At 34.9% G+C, this 21,381-nt stretch overlaps 1 protein-coding gene across 1 annotated transcript in view; it reads left to right on the top strand.

The window, feature by feature from the left end:
* Positions 1 to 796: 796 nt before the first annotated feature.
* The window catches only part of eepd1 (endonuclease/exonuclease/phosphatase family domain containing 1), a 56,809-nt gene continuing 36,224 nt past the window's right edge, over positions 797 to 21,381 (top strand). The window contains exon 1 of the mRNA XM_073822133.1: positions 797 to 1,870. Within this exon, the coding sequence (XP_073678234.1) occupies positions 1,038 to 1,870 (833 nt within the window). The 5' untranslated portion in view covers positions 797 to 1,037. The remainder of the gene's footprint in view (positions 1,871 to 21,381) is intronic.

Below are 21,381 nucleotides of genomic sequence, written 5' to 3'. Positions count from 1 at the left end.
TTTTTTTTAAACTACACTTAATATCTTTGTATGTTATCACTGTTTTTGATGTGTATATTTTGTGTTTAGTAACCTATATTCTAGTTTGAGTGTATTATGCTATTTGAGATGCTAATTGTGTGTTTTTTTTTTTTGTCTTATCTTTCAAATCTTATGCTGTTTATGGGTCCAACCTATCACCAACCTTACAATTTTCTCACAGATAGCTTTCTACAATTTTCTCACAGATAGCTTTCCACTAGAGTCGTGATTCAGAAATGCTCAGGGAACTGATTCGATATGATCACTCAAAAGAGTCGGCTCATAAGAACGATTCGTTCGCGAATCGTATACGTCGACATAGAAACCGTGCAAGAGTTCACTTCAGTTCAGTTCAGACAACCGGTTCGTTTGAGTTATCGCTTAAAAGTACTTTGAATTCCACGCGGGTCATTTTTTATTTTTATTTTTTGCACTTAACTTAATATGCTTGTTATCACTGTTTTAGATGAGTATATTTTGTGTTTAGTAGCCTATATAGTTTGAGTGTATCGCGCTATTTGAGACGCTAATTGTGTTTTTTTTTTTTTTTTTTTTTTTTTGCAGAATATCTTATCTTCTTATCTTTCAGATATTATCCTGTTTATTGGTCCAGCCTATCACCAGCCTTTACAGTTTTCTCACAGACAGCTCTCCACTAGAGTCGTGATTCAGAAACGCTCAAGGAGTTGATTTGATCGGATCATTCAAAAGAGTCGGTTCACAAGAATGATTCGTTCGCGAATCGGATACCTCGACATAGAAACCGCGCTGGAGTTCACTTCAGTTCAGTCTGCTTGGCAGAGCGTTGATATGGACGCTGTTCTGCTCCGACACAGGGAAAGCGCGACTTTTGCGAGAACCGACGGGGATTATAACGTGTCATGTTTAACGAGAGGTCTTTGAAGAATCATTAGCTTGAAATATCAAGACTAACGTCAGTCTATGTGCCACCAGGATCTTCCACGCAGTGTGTAGCGGGTTTCATTCTCATTTCGCAAACGGAATCACCGGGACACATGGGTGGGAATCTCGGATGCCACCGGTCCATTCCCAAGGACCCCACGGATTTCTGTCAGGGCAAGCGCAAGTTCAGCGCGGCGTGCAACTTCAGCAACATACTGGTGAACCAGGAGCGGCTGAACATCAACACCGCCACCGAGGAGGAGCTCATGACTCTGCCTGGCGTGAACCGCGGAGTGGCTCAGAACATCGTGGAGTACCGGGAATGCATCGGCGGGTTCAAGAAAGTCGAAGACCTGGCGCTGGTCAGCGGGGTCGGTGCCACGAAACTAGAGGCTATTAAACTAGAAATCTGCGTCTCGAGCAAGAACAGCTCGTCTAATCACTCGCCCTCGTCTCTGCGCAAAGATCACGAGCACCTGCCGTGCACCGGCGTCAACATAAACACGGCCACGCCGCCGCAGCTCATGAGCGTCCGCGGCATCACCGAGAAGATCGCCAAGAACATCGTGGAATTCCGCTCCGTGCACGGTCCGTTCCGAAGCATCGAAGACCTGGTCAAAGTGCCCAACATCAACTCGTCCTTGCTGGACCGCATCCGCTTCCAGGTGTTCGTGGAGCGCTCCAGGACTCCTTCAACGAACACGAACGGAGGGTTCACGCACCCGAGCCCCACATCCTTCAGCGTTGGCAGCGAAGACCTGGACGTTCCGCTCGGGGGGCCGACGCTCGTCACCTCTGTGCGGCCCTGTGTGGAGCCTCCGACGGGTACGCGCGATGGGAAGCCCGTGGTGCGAGTGGCCACCTGGAACCTGCAGCGCTGCTCCAGTGAGAAAGCCAACAACCCCGGGGTCAAAGAGGTCGTCTGTATGACCCTACTAGAAAATGAGTGAGTAAACTCTATTACAGAACTAACAAAGCATGTTTTATAATAATAATGCTTTTTGGACCATGTTTGGTACTATTTTTTTGAAGTGTGCCATGGTTGTACCATGCTTTTGACAATCTTCCATGGCAATATCATGGTTTCTGGACATGTACCATGGTAATACCATGTTTCTGGAGTAGCTTGGAGTACTCTATATCATGTTTTTAGGCATGCACATAAGAATTTCTATTTTTTTGAATGTTTAATATGCAAACGAACTTTATCCGTTTAAATATGCACTAATTTGCTTACATTTCCTAAAAAAAAAAAAAAAGAAATCTGAACATTAGATAAAGACAGATTCAAATGTGTTCTTCATTTAGTTTACATGCAGTATGTGACCCTGGACCACAAAACCAGTCTTAAGTAGTACGGGTATATTTGTAGCAATAGCCGAAAATACATTGTATGGGTCAAAATTATAAATTTTTCTTTTATGCCAAAAATCATTAGGATATTAATTAAAGATCATGTTTCATAAATTTCATACCATAAATATATCAAAACGTAACTATTAGTAATATGCATTGCTTAGAACTTCATCTGGACAACTTTAAAGATAATCTTTCAATATTTAGATTTTTTTGCACTCTCAGATTATGGATGTTCAAATAGTTGTATATCGGGCCAAATATTGCCCTACAAACAAACCATACATAAGTGGAAAGCTTATTTATTCAGCTTTCAGCATTGTGTAAATCTCAATTTCAAAAAACTGACACTTATGGCTGGTTTTGTGGTTCAGGGTCACGTATTAGAGGGGATTTTAGATCTCTAATTTTATCATTCAGTAAAACAAAATACTGAAAGCAGTCTGATTTTAGGATTAAATTGTTATATAAATCTGGTGAATGATATATGAACAAACTTTCAGAATATAGGTAGGAATACAAAGTTTGTTTATTCCTGTATCTATATTCTGGAAAGTTTGGTGTAAGTGCAACTGACCCAAATAGATAAAGTGTAATAAAGCAAACACGTGATTGTGTTTGTGTCGATGTTTCCTTTTTGCTAGTTTGAAGGATGTTTTGCAAGCAAAATAGCCCAAAATATATAAAATACCCTAAATAAATTACAAGCAAAAAAAAATAAAAAATAGTCCTCTAAGAAAAATAGTCCTCTTACTTCACAAATATACACCTTTGTTTATGTTTTGTGTTTTGCGCGGCAACCACTTTCTTGCAACCACTACTGTTTTTGAGGAACTACGTTGTTTGGCGGAAGAATAATGTTTTTATTAATATCATTAAACTTTATTTGCTCTGTTTTATTTTGTGAAACATTACTACGTATATGGCATAACTGTTTTAAAAAAGCAATAAGCCTTGTGAGGCAGTGGTTTACAGTGAACTTGTAACAGCTAAGTGGGTTTTAGGCACTCCGCTTTGTGTCATGCAATGCCCTTAGCTGTTATAAATTCACTGTAAACCACGGATTATTGCTTTATTTTCATTTTATCCAACAGGATATTTTAGTGAGTTCTTGTTTGATTCTATGTAGTTTTCAAATTCTGCAGAAATTCTGTCAGAGAAATTCTATCAGCATTCCTTTAAAAAAATGCATTGTTTCTAATTATTAAAGGCACAGTTCACCCAAAAATAATAATGACCCCATGATTTCCTCACCATCAAGCCATACTAGGTGTATATGACTTTCTACTTTCAGGCGAATGCAATTGGAGTTATATTAAAAAATGTCCTGGCTCTTCAAAGCTTTATAATGGCAGTGAATGGCTGTTGAGATTCTTAAGTCCAATAAAGTGCATCCATCCATCATAAAAAGTCCTCCACACAGCTCCGGGGGGTTAAAGAGAAGTTCACTTCCAGAACAAAAATTTTTGTTCTGGAAGTGAAAAAAAAAAAAAAAATTTCAGGATGTTTCTCCATATAGTGGACTTCTATGGTGCCCCGAGTTTGAACTTCCAAAATGCAGTTTAAATGCAGCTTTAAACGATCACAAATGTGGTTATAAACAATCCCAGCTGAGGTAGAAGGGTCCTATCTAGCGAAACTACCATTTTTTTATTACAATTTATATTCTTTTTAACCTCAAACACTCATCTTGTCTTACTCTGCCTGAACTCTTTTCCAGTTCAAGACTCAAGTTTAGGGTATGTCGAAAAACTCCCATCTTATTTTGTCCCTCAACTTCAAAATCATCCTACATTGCTGTTTTGCCCTTTTTGTTAAGGTTGTTTGATGTTCTTTGCGTCATCGCTTTGCAAACACTGGGTCGGTACATCTGCAGCGATGTAGGATGGTTTTGAAATGATTTTTGAAGCTGAGGGAGAAAATAAGATGGGAGTTTTTCAACATGCCCTAACTGTCTTAAACCAGAAAAAAAAAGTTTTTGCAAAGCAAGACAAGACGAGCGTTTGAGGTTAAAAAGTAAACAAAATATAATAATAATAAAAAAACAAAAACTTTTTTTTTTTTGCTAGAGAAGACCCTTTTCCGACTGGAATCGTTTATAACCACATTTGGGATTGTTTGAAGCCGTATTTAAACTGCATTTTGGACGTTCAAACTCGGGGCACCATTAAAGTCCACTACATGGAGAACAATCCTGAAATGTTTTCCTCAAAAAACATAATTACTTCACGACTGAAGAAAGAAAGACATGAACATGGGGTGAGTACACTATCTGTACATTTTTGTTCTGAAAGAGAACTAATCCTTTAATAAAGGCCTTCTGAAGTAAATTGATGCATTTGTGCAAGAAAAATATCCATATTTGAAACTTTATAAACCATATTCTTTAGCTTCCACTAACTGTTGTAAACGTGTTCAGAGTGGCATTCCAGCGGATAATGTAGGATGTAGACATAACATAATCTCTGGTGAGAATATGCTAGTCTTGCAAGAACCAAACTGAGTTTACAACAAAGGAAAACCAGTCTCCTCTTAGATCATTTTTTCCTACAAATCCTCATTTTGTTCTTCTAATTTGTGACTACTAGTGTTTTGTTTTGCTCTGTTTTACTCTCTCCTCTGTGTTTCCACATTCTGAGTTCACACACACTTTTTTACGATGGATGGATGCACTTTATTGGTTTTAAAAATCTCAACACCCATTCACTGCCATTATAAAGCCTGGAGGAGCCAGGACATTTTTTTTTATATATATAACTCTGATTGTATTTGTCTGAAAGAAGAAAAAAGTCTTATGCACCTAGGATGGCTTGAGGATGAGTAAATCATGGGGTTATTTTCATTTTTGGGTGAACTATCCCTTTAATTACACGATTTTCAATTACACACACATTGTTTTTGGTAGCTTTTAAGATGTTTGTGCACTGGTTGGTCATTGGTGTAGGTGATATAGGGACTCGAGCAGACTTGTGTCGCAGTGTGCTGTGATCTTCAGTGGATGTTCATTATAAAGGCACGTTATCAGATTGCAGCAGAATCCCTGCCCATGATTTATTTTCTTCATAGATCCTAAAATAAATGTTTATACTGCTGGTTGTTTTATGGTCTACACACACATGGACGCACACACATACAGTAATTCGCTCAGGGTGTTGCTGAGGTACGTGCCTTCATTCTTGTCATGACTCAGGGAGGGTTGTTATATAAGTGTGTGTGTGTGTTGAAGGAGAATTGAAATAGTAGTAAGACGACTCTTCTCATTGGCAGAGAGAATAAAGTGTTATGAATGACATCAGCGCTAAACACTGTACACTATGTAACAGCAAGGCATGTAATGCAACCGTCCCTATGAAGCAGCAATTCCCAACCAAGAGGCTCATGTAATATCTTCATGGAGCGTTTGGAAAGATTTTGATTTTGATTTAACTTAATTAAGCAGAAATTAGAATAAATTAAAATAGCTAGTTGTTATTGTTTAGAAATGACCAAAGATGGTAATAGTAGCAGAATATATGTGCTGTTTGACTACATAAAGGTGATAAATGTGACCCTGGAACACAGAACTAGTCTTAAGTAGCGCGGGTATATTTGTAGCAATAGCCAAAAATACATGGTATGGGTCAAAATTATAGATTTTTCTTTTATGCCAGAAATCATCAGGATGTTAAGTAAAGATCATGCTCTGTGAAGATATTTTGTAAATTTTCTACTGTAGGTATATCAAAACTTATTTTTTGATTAGTAATATGCATTGCTAAGAACTTTATTTGGACAACTTTAAAGGCAATTTTCTCAATGTTTTGCTTTTTTTGCACCCTCAGATTCCAGATTTTAGTTGTATCTTGGCCAGATATTGTAATAACAAACCATACATCAATGAAAAGCTTATTTATTCAGGTGTATAAATCTCAATTAGGGTCCAGCGTCACACATAATAATGATAAATGATATCCAGTGTAAAATAAGTTTAATAAAAATCTGGTTTTGTGTTGATGAAGCAGCATTAATTGACTGAAACCTTTTAAAAAATCAGTTTCAGTCATAAAAAATTAAGCTGAAATGAAGTCATATTAGAATAAAATAAAATAAATATATCTGAATCTAAAATATTATATTCAAAAATGTAGCTTAAAAAAGCTTTAGAAATTTGAAACTTTGACAACTTACTGAAACAAGCTGAAGTATTACAAAAAATGAAAAAAAATACATTAAATCTAAATAGAAAGAAAAAAAGAAAATAAAAAAATGACAAAAGTATAAATAATAAAACCTAAACAAAAATTAAAGTGAAAACTGAACATATAAGAATAAAAGCTAATTTAAGCTATTAATACATACTACAATAATAATAATCTGAATAATACTAAAAAAAGTGATGATTAGGGAATTGTGCCTAACGGATAGGGCTGTAAAGTTTGGAGGTTTGGGAATCACTGTTTTAAAGAACCTCAGGCCAGATTCACAAAACATTCTTAAGAAAAACATTCTTAAGATATTCTTTAAAATTCTTTAAGATTGTTAGGGAACTGCCTAGAAATGTTTTTAATTGAGTTTATCAGTGAGTCTTCAGCAAGAGCAGTCATTTATTCAATTAGATAAAGACTGCAATTTTCTTCTTTCTTCAACATACTTAAAAATATATTTGAGAACTTCTTAAGAATATTTCAAGAATTGCACTAAGTAGCGTTCTTACGAACTACTTGGGATTTAAATCAATTCAATTCAATTAACTTATTTCTTAAGAAGTGAATCTGTGAATCTGGCCCCTGATCCTTCATTCTAAAACACAAGGTCATATGCAGATGCTCAACTAATATTGCTGTGCTAGAAATACTAATTTTGACACACCAGCATACTGCAGCCTTCAAAAACTCAAGTCAGCTTTAAAAAAAAAAAAAAACCGCAGCAAGCGTCTCTCAAGGCCTCTTTATCACGGTTTACCAACTTGACAAACTAACTCTGTTTTTAGAAAACTCACATGAGTTGTTAAAGTAAATTAAACTGTATCACATTCAGTCATCTCAAAACAAACCTTTATCTGGAAATGGCTAATTTCTGGAAACCCTAAATCAAACGTGCCATCAGATGTTTATTTCTCGAACTGTTCCCTCCAGCTGCCTCCATTGTACTTCTGCTCACATGACTGTGGGTGAACCGGAGATCGGCCTCTCTTCTGCATCTGCTCTGAATCCAGGGCTCTAGTGATACAACTTTGGTCAAGGGGAGAAAACGTGAGATTTAATTCGAAATGCTAGTAAATATTGATACAAACAGTAATGATTTACAACAAAAATGCCATTATCTGTTGATGAATGCAGTCTAGTGTGTGACAACCCTTGAGAAACCCTAGAATCAATACAGCCTCTGTGATGCTTTGACCTTTTAACTAGATAACCATGAAAATTCACTTAACCAACTGATTGGATTTAGTGAGTGAAGGTCTACAGAAGAGAATTGGTTTTCTCCAAAATGTTACCTACAATACACAAATGTGATATTTCGTCAATTTTTATGATGGCGTTTTAGTGGCATGTTAAAAAATAAAAAAAAGATTACAAGAATAAAGTTGAAATATTTTGAGAATAAAGTTGAATAAATGTTTTAAGAATAAAGTCGGAATGTTTTGGGAATAAAGTCGGAATGTTTTGGGAATAAAGTCGGAATGTTTTGGGAATAAAGTCGGAATGTTTTGGGAATAAAGACGAAATGTTTTGAGAGTAAAGTCGAATTGTTTTGGGAATAAAGTCGGAATGTTTTGGGAATAAAATCAGAATGTTTGGAGAAAAAAAGTCGGAATGTTTCGAGAACAAAGTCGGAATGTTACCAGAACAAAGTCGGAATTATAAAAATTAATTTGTCGGAATGTTTTGGGAATAAAAGCGAAATGTTTTGAGAGTAAAGTCGAAATGTTTTGGGAATAAAGTCGGAATGTTTTGGGAATAAAGTCGCAATGTTTCGGGAATAAAGTCGGAATGTTTTGAGAATTAAGTCGGGATGTTTTGAAAAAGTTGAAATGTTTCGAGAATATAGTAAAAATGTTTTGAGAATAAAATCGGAATGTTTTGGGAATAAAGTCGGAATGTTTTGGGAATAAAATCAGAATGGAGAAAAAAGTCGGAATGTTTTGGGAATAAAGTCGGAATGTTTTGGGAATAAAATCAGAATGTTTGGAGAAAAAAGTCGGAATGTTACCAGAACAAAGTCGGAATTATAAAAATTAATTTGTCGGAATGTTTTGGGAATAAAAGCGAAATGTTTTGAGAGTAAAGTCGAAATGTTTTGGGAATAAAGTCGGAATGTTTTGGGAATAAAGTCGCAATGTTTCGGGAATAAAGTCGGAATGTTTTGAGAATTAAGTCGGGATGTTTTGAAAAAGTTGAAATGTTTCGAGAATATAGTATAAATGTTTTGAGAATAAAATGGGAATGTTTTGAGAATAAAATGGGAATGTTTTGAAAATATAGTCAAAATGTTTTGAGAATAAAATCGGAATTTTTTTGAGAAAAAAGTCGGAATGGTCGAGAACAAAGTCAGAATGGTTCAAGAACAAAGTCGGAATGTTTCGAGAACAAAGTCGCAATGTAAATTAATTCGTAGCAATTATGAAATTAAAGTTACAATAGTCTCAGCTTTTAAATTCTGTTTGTTTTATAGCGAAATACAAATAATGTGTCTTACAATAATGTGTTTTTCACGCTCCTTAATGTGGCATGACAGATCGCTGTATTCACTTCACTTTAAGCGGCATGTGAGTCAATCAGCTTTCCAATTACATGAGACATTCGTTTCATTAAATAAGGCTATACAGATTTTTTTCATGCCTTCTGATGTTCCTTCACTTTTATATCTTGATATAAACTTGAAATAAAGAGGAAAAACACATTTATAATTTGTATTTTGTAATAAAAACTGACAGAATTTGAAAGCTGAGCTGTAAAAAGCAAAAAAGCACAAAATTATTGCAATTACATGGTGTCTGGTGCACTACAAATAATGAATGGAAGATGTTAAATATTATTTCCAGTCATTTACAGTATTATTATTATCAGCTTGTGAATAGTCACTTATATACCTCAAAAAAAAAAAAAAAGACAACAATATATCGTATGTTATGGAGTTGGAGTCCACTTCAACCTTTAGAATGTTTTATTGTTGTTTTTAATTAAATACATGTGAGGAATGAAAGGTTGGACGCCACAGACGTTTGTATTTCATTTGTATTAGTTTGTGTTTCGCTATAAAACTGATTTTGAAAGCTGAGACTTTGTTTTATATTAAAAGTAGGCCTACCAAAAGCACAAAGCTTATTGCTATTGGGGGGCTGGCACGCTACAACCAACAAATGCAGTCGAAGACATGAAATATTATTTCAAAGCTTACTGTCCCTGTTAGTATAACACATGGTATGATTTATAATAATAATCCCACATATATTTGTGGTGTATTAAAAAGGGTTAAACAAGAGAGCTACGGCGCCCCCCAAAGGAATGTCTAATGTTAAGATAAAAAGTTGTTCCTGTTCAGTCTGTTAATAAACGTCATATTATCATGTTTATTCTCAAAATATTATGACTTTAAATTTGTAATCTTAGATTTTTTTTAACGTGCTCATGCAGAAAAAATAATAGCTTAACTCTCATAAACAAGCCACATGCTTTTCAGTATCATTCATGTTTAAATACTTTAAGCTATGGGTAAACATCCCAGACAAACATTTCAATCTAGGCGTCACTGCAGGTCACTTAAAAGCCGCCTGTCTCCCGTCACCACTACTGAGTCAGCAGCCATGAAACTCGCCACACAACAGACTACTGATTAGGTGTCAGTTTTGGTTTTTCTTGCTAAATTAAAGTCTGGTTGATGTCTGATCTTTTATCGGTGTAAAAGCACACATTAAAACCCACAGACCTTGTGATGTTTGCTTAAAATGCTGCGACAAATCTCGTCTGGGTGGAGAAAACCACCAGACGGCATGATCAGAGGTTACTGTAGTTCACTGAGGAGAAAAGAAGAAGTGTACGCAGAGACCGCCTCTAGTAACCTCACTGCATACACACACACACACACACACACACACACACACACACACACACACACACACACACGCGTGCACACAGCCAAACAATCTGACTCATCTCCATATCTGTCAACTTCAGCTCGGTTTATGAGAGCTGCACACGTGTTGAGTCTCCATGGTGCTACTACATTATGATGACCCATCTGCAGAAAGACAGTTTCAGATCACTGTCTGCACATCATGAATGTATCATCTTCTGGTTTTGCTTGAAATTACTGAAATGATATTTGACATTTTCTGGAGCAAAATAGTAGATCTGAATTAGATTTAAGCAAAAAGATTATCACTTGAAATAATTTCACAGACAGTTTTATTTTTTCTCAAAAATCCATGTTTTCAACATTCTACTTTAAAATTTTTAATTTGAATTCAAACTGCACTGCTTCTTCACACAGAGACGGGCAGATAAACAGAACCAGCACATTTTCAGCATAACCAATCTCTTTCTATTTCAAAATAGGAAAATCCTTTTTACTGTTTAATATTCACAGACTGTTAGGGATCTATGATTTCCGCGATGTGGAAAAGACAGAGGGAATCGCGGAATCCAGTCATAAAAATGGAATTTACAGTATAATGTAGAATGTCACGGAATTCGCCAAACTTTGGATGAATAAATCAAAAGTAGGTCAGTGTACTTAAATCAAAATGTGATATGGACTAGTTTATGAGAATTTTAAGCCATAAAATACTATTTAGATATTAGTCTGGTGGACTTTTCGTGGCGTTTTAGTGCCACGTTAAAAAGAACAAAATAAAACTAATGATTACAAGATTAAAGTCATAATATTTTGAGAATGAAGTCGAAATACTACGAGAATAAAGTCGAATTGTTTTGAGAACAAAGTAAGTCGAAATGTTTCGAGAATAAAGTCACAATGTTTCGAGAATAAAAACATTTAAAAAGTCGAAATGTTTTGAGAATAAAGTTACCAATTAAATCAGTGGTTTAATCAGAAACGCTTCTCACAAAAAATGCCCACACAACCTTTTTCTTCACAGGCTTTCATCATTCACATTAAACATATGATGCTCTCTAAAGACACACAGCATCTATATTTAATATATGTCTATATTGGTCTAATATAAGATCAAATATCTGTGTAAAATTGTATCTAAACACATTTAAAAGGCCTACATATTTTTGTAAATTTGGAAAACATTTTAGTAAAAAAGTTATTCATGATTCATAAAATCATACACAGATTTCACACAGATGATGCTGCATGAGACCTAATATGTATAGCACAAATACTGCATTGAACTTTCCTCAGCATTAGGAGTTTCTCTGTATCTTCAACCAAAGTATGAGCGCTACTTATAGTGATTCCTCAGAAAACATGAGTAATATTGGCCTACATAGGATGTCGAGGGTCACAGTCGTTTTGCAAGAGCTTTCATTTTTATTGCAAAATTGGATTTCGAAAGGTTTCCTTGCAGCGACAGTTAAGGTGTTGACATGTTTGGGTTGTTTTTCGACACGAATTAGAGACTGTGAGACGGAGGCAGTTGTTGTTGATTTATTCCCAAGACTGACCTCAGGGTCACAGACGCGGCTGGATCAAAGTCATCGCTTTCAATTCTCTGGAAACCTTTCCTTTTCTGCTGACACAACACGGCATTGCCGAGTTATTAGAAAAACAAGTGCTGGAAGCGGCACAATGTGACAGGATGTGTAGACCTGTTTGTTGAAATGTGTATATGTGTGTGTGTGTGTGTGTGTGTGTCTATAGGATATTTTTCCATCCTTTTCCTTTAGCGCTGTAATGAACTGCCAAACACATGCAGAACTGCAGACTCACTGGTTACATTTTGACAGAGTTGAACCTTGTCTGTGTTTTTTCAAGAGTCATGCTCTTATTGATTGAACCATCACTACAGCTGTATTAGCACTGAGCTTATTTGCAGTTTGTTTTATACTTGTAGTCTTTAGAAAGGTTTATAATACTTGGAGAATCTAAAAGCCAGTGTAAGCATTGCCATTCTTCTCAAAATTTTCACTTGAATCCTCAGTTAGACATGGAGATTTTTTTTTTGGTTTGAATAGACCTTTTTCACAGAAACCGGAAATACGCAATCGCAGGGTATGCAGACTTCCTGTGTAATGTCAACACAGCAGAAAGCCGGGTAATTTAAAATTAAAATGGAGAGAGTCTACACAACTTCCCTCACTCTTGCCAAAGATAACTTTTGCCGACGTGATAAGAGTCGTGGAGGAAAACTCCGTCACAAAGAGGAACAAATTGGATAAAGGATATACATTTTTCCACGAAGTTTATCTGGGACGTTCTAAAACGCTTAACGTGAAAAACGCGTAACGTGGCTTAACGTACGTAAAAAATGACCAGGAAACCCCAAATTTCTGTCAAACCTTACTTGGAACAAACACTAACTACTATCAAAAGAACAAACCCTTATTCCACAGATAAAGTGAATAATATCACGTTAAGCGTTTTCTCCCCCATAGAAGCCCATTATAAGGAAACTGCTTAACGTGATTTAACTTACCTCAACAGCGACCAGGGAAGACCAATTTTCTGTTAAATTTCACTTATAATAAACACTTGCTGCTCTCAAAAGAACGAGCTCTTATTCAGCATATAAAGTGATCGCCCCCATAGAAGTCGATTATACAAAAAAAAAAGCTTAACGTGGCTTAAAATTTTACTTATAATAAACACTTTCTGCTGTCAAAAGAATGAGCTCTTATTCAGCATATAAAGTGAATAATATCACGTTAAGCGTCCCCCATAGAAATCAATAAGGAAACAGCTTAACGTGGTTTAACGTATCTTAACAACGACTGGGAAAAAAACAAATTTCTGTCAAAAAATACTTATATAAAAGTACTTGCTGCTGTCAAAAGAATGAGATCTCATTCAGCATATAAAGTGAATAATATCACGTTAAGCTTTTTCTCCCTATAGAACTCCATTCAGGAAAAAGCTTAACATGGTTTGTTATAATGGACTTCTATGGGGGCGATCACTTTATATATGCTGAATAAGAGCTCGTTCTTTTGAGAGCAGCAAGTATTTATTATAAGTAAAATGTAACAGAAGTTTGGTCTTCCCTGGTCGCTGTTGAGGTAAGTTAAACCACGTTAAGCTGTTTCCTTATAATGGGCTTCTACGGGGGAGAAAACGCTTAACGTGATATTATTCACTTTATCTGTGGAATAAGGACTCGTTCTTTTGATAGTAGTAGTGTTTGTTCCAAGTAAGGTTTGACAGAAACTTGGGGTTTCCTGGTCGTTTTTTACATACATTAAGCCACGTTAAGTGTTTTAGAACGTCCCGTTTATCCATAACTTTCAAGGTAAGTAACGTAGCTAACGTTAGAGAGCAATCAGGCTAACAAATTACTAGTGTGTACACTTAGACCCAGGACTAGGGTTATAAGGTTATGTATGGATAGTATAGAGGACATGTACAACTTTATTAAAGCAATATAGTCGTGATGTTACAAACAATATGACATTCACTGTCTGCCTTTGGTCTAAGTGAACGTCTTGTGAGTAGCAGCTAGCGACGATAGCCTAATATTAACATTAGCCGAATGCTGTCATCATCAGTTAACATTTTATTTTCGAATAGCTTGAACCCATTTTCGTTAGCAGGGAAGGAGTGGAAATATAAATAAGGCTGCTTTTGGGCATTACAAGAACAGCCCAGTACGCTACAACAACTTTTGCTCGATGTTTGTGCCATATTTGTTATTTAACTGGTTACCGGCATACCGGGGCGGAAATAGGTTTACACAGCAATTACGTATTTCCGGTGTAAAATACGGAAGTTGTGAGAAAGGTCTATTAATCACTTCAGTATGGAAGCCCATTTCCGCCACTGAATAAAAATAATAAAAAAGGACTTTTTTCAGAAAATTGCGTGATATAAACTTACAATTCTGACTTTTTTTCTCAGAATTGTGAAATATAAACTCACAATTGCGAGTTATAAAGTCAGAATTCCGAGATACAATCTCACAATTCTAACTTTTTTCTCAGAATTGTGATATAAAGTCGCAATTTTGAGTTAAAGGGATAGTTCACCCAAAAATGAAAATTTGATGTTTATCTACTTACCCCCAGGGCATCCAAGATGTAGGTGACTTTGTTTCCTCAGCAGAACACAAACGAAGATTTTTAACGAAAACCGGTGCAGTCTGTCAGTCAAATAATGGGAGTGGATGGGCACCAGACCTTTAAAAGTAAACAAAAACATGCACAGACAAATCCAAATTACACCCTGCGACTCGTGACAATACACTGATGTCCTAAGACTTGAAACGATCATTTTTTGCGAGAAACTGAACAGTATTTATATCATTTTTTTACCTTTGATACACAGCCACGTCCATCTGTCCTGAGCACGAGTTTAGCATCCAGTTCGTTACATGTGTACGCGCTCTGGCGTAGAATATAATTTTTTATATTTAATTTTTATTTCAGTGAAAGGAATCTAGAATACTATAATATAAAAAAACTACATCAGCTAAATTGAAGAACAGTGTTTTTTATTTGGCTTGTAAGACAGTTGAGTTTGATTGAGTTATGCTACCGTGCCTCTCATTCAGTGTAATCACATCACAATGCCAAACAGATTACTGATTAGATGCGAGGAGATTGTATCCAGATAATGGAGAACTTGGTGTTATTTGATTGCTGAATAGTCTGTTTCAGGTCACACACCAGTCATACTGATTCATATTCCTCCTCTGGTTAACTTTCTACAGTAGATTCTCTTTCCATGCCACATACTTCCTCATTAACATATTCGTTCATCATGTTTGTGGTTTTATTGTATACTTTCAGATCAAATGCTGCTTTCTATTGAACACCGATTCAGAATTTCCAATTTCCTTCTTGGAAGAGTGCAATGGAGAGCCACTTGACGTTGGATTTCCTTCTAGGAAACTCGTATGGAGTTAGACAGCTTAGATTTACAGGTGTTTGACATCATGACACACAAAGCACATGATTAATGCTAAACTATCCATTTTAAGCAAATAAAATATATAATTAAATAATAAATGCAGAGACAGAGTCCTTCTCTGTCAATGTAATTGGACACCTGCATAACAAAATAATTCACATACTTTTATATTCTTTTTACATATTATTGAGTCTAAAAACAGCATTAGTTCTTTTAAAAGCAAAAGCTCTAATGCTGTTTTTAGACTCGGGTATGCTTTTGCATCTTGTTCCAAAGTTGGATTGGGTTTTTTGGCAGTGTACAATGCCTGCAACTTCAGCAGGCCTTTCAGTCAGAGTGAAGTGATAGAAGAGGAAACTGGAAGTTCAGTAAGCATTGTTTCTCATTTCACATGCAAAGAAGGTGTTTACATAGACGGCACAGAAGTGAAACGCATTCATTTAATTAAAAGGTCAGGGAGCCGGTGACACATGGCCATGTATAACTACATTAAGACTCTCTTAGGTTAAAGGAACATTGCCATGGAAGCACTTAGGAATGACGTTCTTTACATGAACACATATTAATGCATTATCTGACGTGAACTAACAATGGACATATCTTTACACCATTTGTTAATATTTGTTAAGGTTCATTTATACATTCGAATACTTTTGTAACATTTCGTGTTGTGTAAATTCACATTAATGTATTTTGAACAAGCTACAGTTGATGTGCAAAAAAGGTGTTTTTTCATTTAGTGATGTTGTTCATGAGTCCCTTGTTTGTCCTGAACAGTTAAACTGCTCGCTGTTCTTCAGAAAAATCCTTCATGTCCCACAAGCTCTTTGGTTTTTCAGCATTTTTGTGTATTTGGACCCTTTCCAACAATGACTGAATGGTTTTGAGATCCATCTTTTTACACTGAGGACAACTGAGGGACTCATTTGTAACTACCACAGAAGGTTCAAATGCTCACTGATGCTCCAGAAGGAAACACAATGCATTAGGAGCTGAGGGGTGAAAACTTTTGATTTTGAAGATCATGGTAAATTTCACTTATTTTGTCTTTTGGGAAACATGTAAATATCTTTTGTAGCTTCTGAAGGGAAGTACTAAATGAAAAAATATGATATCTAGGCAAAATAAGAAAAATGTACACATCTTCATTATGTTCAAAAGTTTTCACCCCCTGGCTCTTAATGCATGGCTTGTCCTTCTGAAGCATCAGTGAGCGTTTGAACCTTCTGTAATAGTTGCATATGAGTCCCTCAGTTGTCCTCAGTGTGAAAAGATGGATCTCAAAATCACCTGAAGGACCTGAAGGATTTTTTTCTGGAGAACAGTGGCCAGTTTAACTGTTCAGCACAAACAAGGGACTCACGACCAACTATCACTAAACAAAAAAACAAACTGCAAGGTATACGTAAATGTTTGGCTAAAAAGCAGAGGTGCGCAGTGTTGTTCTGAAATGAGGAGGCATTTTTTTTTCTTTCAAATGTAAATTAATGTCCCAGTCACATTACCTTGGTTAAACATTACTTATCAGAAATAAAAGAAAAAAAATCTATATATTTTATATTTTTATATTAGCAGTGTAATCAATATTCTATTTATTAAACCCAAGTATGTTGTTAAACATTTTAAACATTACTAGTCATCAAAGCTCTGTAAACAGACACAGATTTACTGTAAATTTCACCAAGCTGATTACTAAAAACACAGATCAATGTTTTCATGCCACTTCAGTCTTATTTTGCAGTAACAATTTAAACAATCTATTTTATTTGTGATCTTATGTTCAGCTATTCTTTTTAATAGTTAACTTTACACTATTTTTGAACTTTTGGATCATCAGTCATCAAAGCTCAGTAAATAATGATCACAGACACAGAGATTTACTTTAAATTTCACCAAGCTGATTACTCACTGAAAACTTTCACAGATCATGTTTTTAGGCCATTTTAAGTCTTATTTTGACGTAACAAAGTGGTTATATCTAAATATGTGTGAGTTGTTTACTTGCTTTTTAAAATTTATCTTTCCATTAACAGCATTATATTCCTTAAGACTGATTCACAGACACGGAACGTGCACAAACACAAGAGATTTATCGCATGAACTAGGGCTGGGAGATTAATCGAAAAATAATCGAAATCGACATTCAGAACCTATAATCGTTAAAATTTTTCCAGGAAGATTATTTCAATTACTTTCCCTTTAAAAAACACTAGCGCTCCGTTCCGATATTCCGCCGACATGTCGATGGAGAGCTTAAACAGTATTTATACAGTAAAAAGTATTTACAGGATATACAAGGGTAATTTTATTTAGAGGAGATACTACTTATTTTCTACTTTTAATATGAAAAACATTGAAAATTATTTATTTTGTTTCCAATAGTGCAAGTTATTTATTTTCACTAATTTAAGAAAAATGTGACTTTTCGTTTTAAGCAATGCTTGCTTTAATTTCAGTTGTTCAACACTGATGTTCAATTAATAATCATAGATCGTAGATAGTGTGTTTCCTTCAATTATTTTAAAATCAAGTAATGCACCCTTCATCCAAAAATCTCTCGCTTGTAATATGTGAACATATTTACTGTACAAAACTTGTCAGTGAACTATGAGGGCAAAAAAATAAATATTATATAAATATAATTAAATATAATTTTATTAATAAATAAAATAATCGTTCATTAATCGTAATCGGGTTAAAATGTTCAATTAATCGAGATTTTGATTCTAAGCCAAATTGCCCAGCCCTAGCATGAACCAATCACAGCCGAACATAACCAGTCATAACCAATCATGTCGCGATGGAGGCATTGCCTCCTCTCATGTGACTTTCCCTTATTCATTCTCAATTACCCCCCACCAAACCCACCGCACACTTTAGAGGTTTCTGTTAAAACTCAATGGGCTCAGGGGAAGCGAGAGAGATGCTGGTTACTGTATGATGACTGAAATCACGAAACGGCCTTAAACCCTTAGTAAAAAAAACTACAGAACGTTATGTTGTCTAATACACACACAAACTGTATTTATTCTGACAGCACTGCACAAGCTCCTTAGCCAGGGTTCAAAGATCAAAGCGTGAGGAAAATCTGAGTAATGAGAATCATTTATAAATCTGCTGCTATCAGCAAAAAGTAGTACTGAGGTCTTCTTGCGGGTTTCCGCCAAAATAAAAGTGAACATTCATAAATGTTAGTATTGTAATTTTACTGTTGTTCTGTAAAAAAAAAAAAAAAAAATGAGACAAAAATAATGATAACAATCATTACAACAACTCTATTAATATATTTATTATAACATTCTCCTTTGCTCAGCAAGGCTGCAGTTATTTGTATATTAAAAACACATGCCTGATTCATGAAGGGGGTCTTTAAAATGGCCAAAGAATATTATTTTACTAACTTATTAATTTTAAGTTAAATTGTGTTTTGTTGGTAGACTATAATGTCTACTAGAATGTTAAAAAAATATTTTTAAATTGTTGTTTTGTAATTTATTTTTTTCTTTAAAAAGCAAGACAAAACTGTAAAAAGCTAATATTGCCTTTTTAATTTATGCAATGGTAAAACATTTTTGCAAAATAACACACAAAAAAAAAAAATGTGTTCGGTAATCGGCCTTCGGCCCAGTGTGTAATTTTGTTTGGCTTCGGCTTCGGCCAAGAATATTAATTTTGGTGCATCCCTATTTTTAATGTTGTATTTCGTTATGTTGCTGTTGTTTAATTTTTGTAGTAGTATTTTGAGGAGGCCTCCCTTGCCTCCTTTGAGAAAACTCCCCTTCTTAAAAGCTATGCCAGTCATATTATATCATTAGGGAAGTTATGATACAATGAAGTTAAGTCATGCAAAAAAAAAATGTAATCAAGTTTACTAAATCAAAAATAAATTTTATAAAATAAAAAATGTAGGTATTCAATCCCTTGTGAATCAGATTTGTATAGACAGAAAAGTTAAAGCTGTTTGTTACTGCATGCTCCATGATCATTGAGAATGGTGTATGTGGTGCTTATGTAATCATTTGACTGTGTTTAATGTCTATTAATGTTTATGAGATTTTATTATTATATTTTTGTGAGTTAGCAGCTGCTTGGTTTTCAATATTCAAGTTTATTGATCCCGAGTTTGATAACTGGTCAAGGTTTGCAAACATCAGTGAGTTTTTATAACACACACTAATACCAAATAATCAAATGAACACACAAACACACACAGAGTGTGTGCTAACCTATGAGGGAACAGGGTGTTGTCTGCCTGACTGTTTGTTCTCTAAACATGCTCTGTGTAATCAGTTTCAGCATTGGCTGTAAAAAAATAAGGATGGATTTTCCCCTGCATTTTGCTTTCTATCTTTCTGTTTTTCTATCTTGAACCGTTTCTCTTTCACTGTAACTCGACTTGTGACCCCAAACCAAGAAGGTTCTATTATCAGAAATAAAGTGAAGAGTCTAATTTCTGCACCAGTAGCATCAGAATTGCAAACATATCAATTCAGTCAGGCTTTATGAACCCTCCTCTTGTCTCCTATTGGTCTAAAAACAGGTAGTCTTTATATACTTTTCAGAAATATACTTCAAACGACATTTAAGTATACTTGACTTATACTTAGAAAAAGTCTAAATAAATTTGAGCTATACTTGAATCTGTATTTTCATTGTTATACGCTAAGGGCGCTATTACACATCCTCTGTAGAGAATTTACAAAATACAAGTGCAGAAGAAACCGAAACAATGGATGCGTCCACATGTAATCTAACACAAGTGTCAGACATAAAACAGCATCAAAACCATAGATTTGTAAAACTGTATAACATTATGAAATAAATTGTGGACCAATGAAGATGTAATAATGACTGTCAAGCTTTGAGGTGTTGAGGTGTTGATCATAATTTGTCTTTTTTTCGCTTTTTGTTCAAAATGTTGTTTATTTATTTATTCTTCTTATTTTTTTGTGAAACTTGCACATTCAAGTGTTTAAATAAAAATGCATGAAGCTAGAATCAAATGTTTTTTTTTTGTTTTTTGTTTTTTGTTTTTTTACATGCAGACCCTGTTTTTTCTTTTGATGTTTTGTATGTTCAGATAATCATAGAAACAAAGTATAAACAAATAAATCGCTACATAGGGACATAGGAGTATACTTAAAGTAATATGTGAAGTTAACTTAAAGAAAACTTAATGAGTATACATGCGGTATAAAAATACTAAACTAGTACTTTACTGAGACTATACTTTAAAGTGTACTAAAAATGCATAAAAAAGTATTTAATTAGTAAACTATCAGTATACCTATAAGTTCACTTTTAGTATACTTGCAGTACTAACTAAAAACACAGATGTAAACTAGTAGTGTACTCAAAGTTTACTACTGTTATACTTAAAGTATAGTTAAAAGTATATACTAGAAAGTAGGCCAATTTAGTCCCAAGGAGTACTGAAATGGTACACTTAAAAGTGTAGTACTAATACACTGATATTTGTATACTTACCACATGAAGTATACTTAAAAATATATTTTATATTTTTGGTAAGGGAGAGGACATGATGTATGTTTTTAAACCCATAAGACTGAATTTTCCGATGAGTTTTTCTGCAGGTTTCTACATTGTAACATCATAAGGTAGAAGTAAGAGTCTTTATGAGTCATTGATTGATTCACTCAACCGATTCGCTCAAAACATTGACTCATTAAGGAACGTCATTACTGTGTGTTGCTCAGAGATACACAACATGATTTTGCTCTGACTGGTTTCACTTGGAACTATGTTTAGTATTGGGCAAAATACACAGATTGACTGGAACTGGAGCACTGGATGATGTAATTTTGTACATCAACTCATTAAATTCATATGAGCCTGATTTACTCAACAAAAAGCCAATAAAACCTTACAGACCTTATTTCAGGCATTTAAAGGTGCCATAGAATGAAAAACTGTATTTACCTTGGCATAGTTGAATAATAACAATACTGTACATGGACATGACACACCGTGAGTCTTAAACACCATCCTTTCCTCCTTCTTATATAAATCTGGTGTTTGCAAAAGACCACTGAAAAATAGGCCAATTCCAACATAATGACGTAATAGTCT

Source organism: Garra rufa, chromosome 17, assembly GCF_049309525.1.
Source record: "Garra rufa chromosome 17, GarRuf1.0, whole genome shotgun sequence".
Lineage (NCBI taxonomy): Eukaryota > Metazoa > Chordata > Actinopteri > Cypriniformes > Cyprinidae > Garra > Garra rufa.
Note: the sequence above shows the minus strand (reverse complement) of the source record. Positions and strands in the feature narration are given on the sequence as shown.